The sequence below is a fragment of the Triticum urartu genome, chromosome 7A (genome assembly GCF_056163025.1).
Source record: "Triticum urartu cultivar PI428250 chromosome 7A, HENAU_Tu73, whole genome shotgun sequence".
Lineage (NCBI taxonomy): Eukaryota > Viridiplantae > Streptophyta > Magnoliopsida > Poales > Poaceae > Triticum > Triticum urartu.
Genome location: NC_141879.1, coordinates 50,412,105 through 50,418,038, shown reverse-complemented (window position 1 = coordinate 50,418,038; position 5,934 = coordinate 50,412,105). Strand labels below are relative to the sequence as shown.

At 53.2% G+C, this 5,934-nt stretch overlaps 1 protein-coding gene across 1 annotated transcript; it reads right to left on the bottom strand.

Annotated features, from left to right (window-relative positions):
* Window positions 1-2,071: 2,071 nt before the first annotated feature.
* On the bottom strand, window positions 2,072-5,654 carry LOC147957598 (uncharacterized). Its single transcript, XM_087531785.1, has 3 exons — window positions 5,016-5,654; window positions 3,082-4,785; window positions 2,072-3,007 (listed from the first exon to the last, which is right to left on the bottom strand). The coding sequence occupies exons 1-3, from the start codon at window positions 5,652-5,654 to the stop codon at window positions 2,072-2,074; spliced, it is 3,279 nt and encodes a 1,092-aa protein (XP_087387911.1).
* Between the last annotated feature and the right edge of the window lie 280 nt (window positions 5,655-5,934).

Here is a 5,934-nt window from a genome sequence, read left to right as displayed (position 1 = left end):
CAGCCTTGGGGCGGCGGCTGGGATGGCGTATCACGGCGCTACGGCCCGTAGGGGCGACGCAGTGGTGATGCGCGAGTCGATGCGGCCGCGAGGAGAACCACGGGGTGGCGGCGCTGTGGCCTGACGGGGCGACGCAGTGGCAGCCCATTGCTCGGTCGGTGGAAGGGCGCGCTGAACTCGGGGACGATTTTCACGGGACCTGCGGAGGTGCGCGTAACCGATGGGCCAGGTCGGTCGTGCGGCGTAATTGAGGCAGATCGTGGCGGCGAGCGGGTGATCAAGCCGATCACGCACGAGGTTGGGGACGCTGCTCGGTGGAGGCGGGGTGGCGGCGGAGTTCGAGATGAAACCGGCCGTGACGGACGGCGTGGGACGTCGTGCGGACGAGCGCGTCAGCACGGATACCCGGGTTGCCAAAGCAGCGCTCGCGCCCGGGCAGCGAGGCCTGAGCGACCAATGTAGCAGCGGTGCCCGAGCTGAGGCAGCCGACGAGCCTGACGCAGTTGGCCCGACGCAGCCGGGGACGAGGCCGGCGAGGCAGACCGCAGGGCCGTGCCGTGCAGACGCGGCGGAGGCGGGTGACGTGGATCGACGGGCAGGCCGGAGTGCGAACGACGGCTATGATGGGCCGTCGCATGGCACGAGGCCGCCAGGAGGGGCAATGCAGGTGTCCCGGTCGAAGAAGGCGGTGATGGACGGCATAGATCGACAAGCAGGCCGCGCGTGGACGACGACCGTGAGGGGCTGCCTGTCGCGCGAGGCCGCTTGGTCGGTGAAGAGCCTGCCGGTCGCGTCGGTGTCGGAGTAGAGGCGCACAGGGTCGACGGCAGCGGCGGGCGACGCAAACCGATCAAGCATAGATCGAAAAACCCAAAAAATGCCGATCAGAACGACTGGCAAGAGAGCGAAAAAACCCCATAGCAAGGGCTCGGGTAAAAGACTCTCTAGGGCAACTGGCCAACACGGCTGGTGGACGAACCCTAGGTACGGGCGGCGCGGACCCCAACGACGGTCATGGAGGCTGGCCACCCCAGGGGCGGCGCGCGGGTGCGGAAGCGGCGGCGGTAAGGTTTAGGATCGATTAGGTTGATACCATGTTAGAAGGGAGACAGAAGATTGGTGGAATTGTTGATTGTATTACTTGAATGTCGTGGCCATATATATAGGACTACAATGACCTACTTGGAGTACAAGATATGCCAGAACAAATTCTAGTCTATCTCGTCTTTTCTAATAATCAATATACTCAATAAACTTGACGTTCAGGCAGGACAGTCCTAAGCTTAGAATACACGCATCGAAAGATGAACAAGAATCACATAGAGATGTGATCGGCAAGTTTGCCTACCGATTGAAGTTCACACCATTTGTGTTCATCTCGAACCGTGGCGTTGAATGGAAATGCGGGTCTTGGATCACTCATAATCAATTTTGAGAGATATTGATTTAAGTGGGAGCGCACTTTAGAATAAAATTGTCTATTCACTAGTGCAAATTAATTATGAGCAAAGTCTAACTGAAACTTTTGTTTACTGTTGTAGATCAAATGGCTAGCAACACCGCGTTCAACTTAGGCCTGATGTTAGAGAAAGTGAAGTTAGCTGTGACTAGAAACAACTATGCGGACTGGGTCCATAACCTGAAGATTGTCCTTAGGAGCGCTAAGAGGATGTGTGTGCTTGAATTTACTCTTCCAGCTAAACCGACGGCAACTGCCCAGGAAGATGAACAAAATGTCTAGACCACTAAGGATGATGATTACAACTTAGTGTAGTGCCTCACGCTAGCTTGCATGAGTCCAGAGCTTGAATAACGTTTTGAATTCCATAACGCCCGTGATATGGTCCAGGAATTGGATGCTCTGTACAAGGAAACTGCACAGTCTGAACGTTTTGATATGGTTTGGAAGCATGCGACTGATGAGAACCTATGACATGGCCAATATATGGTTTACTAGGCATAAAGGTGGAGAATTTTTTTTTCGAAACGGAGGCAAAAGATTTGCCTCATCTATTAAATAAGAGAGAGTAGAGTAGAGTTTTACAGCAACCACCTCAACACGGCATGCGAACTACTCACGAAATACAATAAGCCCTAATTTCTTTGCACCAGCTGTAACCCAAAGCTTGGCCTCCTCAAGGATTGTGTTAAGAAGAATAGGCGGTGGAGCACTTTTGTGTCGGAACACCCTAGCATTACGTTCATTCCAGATGGTCCAGGAGACGAGGAGGGTGAGGGAGGCCAAGGCACTCCTGTTGGGTACGTGGCTTCCAGTACCATCTTCCCACCAATCCAGGACGGAGTCATGGAGATGCCATCCGGAGGTGTCAATGTGATGCAGGCCAAGCTTGGCCACGAGAGACCTCCAAAGCCGAATAGTGAACCGACACTTGAAGAGAAGATGAGCACCCGTTTCCTGCTCCCTAGAGCAAAGAGGGCACAGACCGCAGTTGGCCCACCCGTGCCTCTCGAGGCGGTCCACAGTCCAGATCCTATCCTGAATAGCCAACCAAGCAAAGAATTTGATCTTCGGAGGAGCCCAAACTTTCCAAACCATGCGATCCATTGGGGACAAGGTTAAGCCAAGAAACTGCGCTTTGTAAGCACTGGCTGCCGAGTATATCCCATCATTGGAATGCTTCCAGGTGATGTCGTCCTCCCGATGCTCCTCAAGATGGACGTCCTCCAAAAGCATCCAAAAAGTGAAAAACTCTCGAATGTGGTCTTCGGTGACGACGGTGTTGCAGCTGATTTTGAAGATCCAAGCGTCCTCTCTAACAGCCTCCCTAACCTTCCAATTCTTCCTCCTGGAGGCCTCATAGATGTGCGGGGCAATCTCCTTGGGCTTACGGCCAAGGAGCCAAGGAGAATCCCAGAAAGGCGTTTTGGCTCCGTTGCCCAGAGTAATGGTGGTGGAGGCAAAAAAGAAGGTGAGATCGTCCTTCGTGCAAGGGCTGCCAAAACCAACCCACAATCTGTGGGGTCCTTCCACTCGTACCAAGGCCACCTAAGGCGAAGGGCACGCGCAAATTTTTCAAAGTTAAGCACCCCAAGGCCACCGTACTCCTTCGGCCTACAAACAGTGTCCCACTTCACTTTGCACTTGGCACCGGTAGTCTTGTCCGCTCCTAACCAGAGGAAGGCCCGTTCAATCTTGGTCAGACTCTGAAGAGTGCTTTGAGGCACGATGAGCGGCGTGATTGAGAACACCGCTTGGGAGCAAAGGACTGACTTGACAAGGGCCGTGCGCCCCATAGTTGTGATGTTTTGGCATTCCCAAGTAACCAATTTGCCGGCCGCCTTGTCCTCGAGATACTGGAAATCCACACGCTTGAGTTGCCAGACCGAGAGTGGGAGGCCTAAGTATTTGACTGGGAAGGACGCATGGGTGGCCGGTAAGTTCTCAAGGATGGGCTCAAGATGAATGTGGGCACACCTAATTGGCATGATCGAGCTCTTCTGAAAGTTGCAACAGAGGCCCGTAACCTCACCAAAGCCACGCAAGATCGCTGCAGGGTTGTCAATGTCCTGCTTGAAAGGAGCCACAAAGACGGCCGCATCATCAGCATAAAGCGAAGTCCGCATCTCGGTGCCCCAGCCCCGGAACTTGCGAAGGAGACGTTTCCTTGTTGCCAACTCAAGGATTTCCTGAAGCGGGTCGATCGCAATGACAAAGAGCAGGGGAGAAAGGGGATCCCCCTGCCTAAACCCGCTGCCGTGCTTGATGGGCGGCCCTGGCAGACCGTTGAGAAGAATGCGGGAGGATGAAGTCGAAAGAAGAGCAGCTACCCAAGCACGAAATCTGGTGGGAAACCCAAGCCGTTGGAGAAGCTCCAGGAAATATCCCCAATTCACAAAGTCAAAAGCCTTCTTGATGTCAAGCTTGAAGAGGAGGGCAGGAGTTTTGCACTTATGTATCCTCCGCGCGAAGTTCCTCACATACATGAAGTTGTCATGGATACTGCGCCGCTTGATGAAAGCGCTTTGAGCGTTTGAGACAAGACCATCCATAAGAGGGGCAAGCCGGAGCGAGAGGACTTTGGCGATGATTTTGGCAATGGAGTGAATGAGGCTAATGGGCCTATAATCAGAAATGCCCTCAGCCCCATCCTTCTTGGGCAAGAGAACAATGTTGGCAGAGTTGAGCCAGTGGAACTCGTCAATGTGAAGGGAGTCAAAGCGTTGGACCACCCTCATGACCGTATGCTTGATGACCCCCCAACACCTCTTAAAGAACAATCCCGTGAAGCCGTCAGGGCCAGGCGCTTTATCAGAAGGCATGTCCTTGATGGCCTCCCAAACCTCCTCCTCAGAAATGGTGGCATCGAGGCTGTGCAAATCATGGGGCTCAATGCCTAGCTCCTCCCAGTTAAAGTCCGTGCTGCTCGATCCCCTTCTCCCCATCACCTCATCGAAGTGGTCGTGAATGATCTTCTCTTTTTCTTTGTGCTCGGTTACCCAACCATGCTCGTGCTTGATCCGATGAATGTGGTTCTTTCGTCGCCTAGCATTAATGCGCCGATGAAAAAATTTGGTGTTAGCATCACCATCTTTCAAATTTGCAACCCTCGCACACTGACTCTTGCGAGCCCTCTGGAGCACCGACAAGCTAATAACCCTTCTCTTCAGTCTCGAGCGGAGGTCCCGCTCTTCAGGGGAGAGGGATCTCCCCTCCTGCGCAATGTCAAGGTGAAGGATCACCAGCTGAGCCGCATGAAACTGGACCTTCGCCTTGGAGAAAAGCTTCTTACTCCACTCAGAGAGGGGCAGCGTAGTTTTCTTGAGCTTTTGATACAGAATTTGGTACGGCTCAGTGTGTCACACCTGCTCGGCCCAAGCCTTCGAGACCACCTCATCGAAACCGGGCAATGACACCCAGAAGTTTTCAAACTTGAAGGACCGAGGCCTCCTAGGCCCCTTGTCGTCGGCGAGCAGCAGAGGGCAGTGATCGGAAAGGGACGACGAAAGGGCGTGAAGCACATGGGTGTTGAAAGACAAGTCCCAGGTCGCATTACAGAAGAAGGAGTCCAGCTTGCAAAGGGTTGGGTTTTCTCTCTCGTTGCTCCACGTGACCGCCTATTCTGCAGATGGATCTCCTTGAGTTCACATGACTGAAGAGTGTCACGAAAGCGCTTAATCCTCCTCCGGTTGAAATTTCGCTTGTTCTTGTCCCTAGAACGGTAAATTTGGTTGAAGTCCCCAAGCACGAGCCAGCCCAAACCCGGAAGTGGCTTGCAGGAGCATATCTCAGCAAAGAAAGCCTCCTTGCGCACATAGTCAGTAGGCCCGTAGACATTAGTGAGCTTGAAACACATTTCATTCTCGAGGACTCGGACCGACGCTGAAAGACAATACTCCGAGACAGAAATGTTGGAGACCTCGAGAGCACTGTCATCCCATAGCAGCAACAGTCCACCCCTTGTCCCCACAGCCGGGCGTTGCGCAAAATTCCAGAGCTTGTTACCACCAAGAGAGGCAGCAGTAAACACATCCACGTTCTCCATTTTTGTCTCTTGCAGGCACACAATTTGGCAGGAGGAAGACGCAATCATAGCACTAACAGTTGCCCTCCTGGCCGGGCAGTTTAATCCCCTAACATTCCAACACAGCGTGTTGATGGGCTGACTTAACATGGAGACCAGAAGAACACACATGGTTGAGCAGAACCATAGGAGCCTAAGTCTGAGAAGAAACATCGCAAACTTGAAGATATCAGGCGCATTTGAAATTGAATACTCGAGGCACAACATCCACCCATGGGCACACAACAAGGTTCAGAGTATAGACACAACATAGGAGAAAAGATACAGACCCCTCTGGGCCAACTAGCCATACTTGCTAACATAAGAACGTGGCAGCATCCAGGGCAAACAAGCAGATCAGACTGCATCAAGGCCCCCACTCCCCTGGAGCACAGCGCCGTCCTGAGCCGAG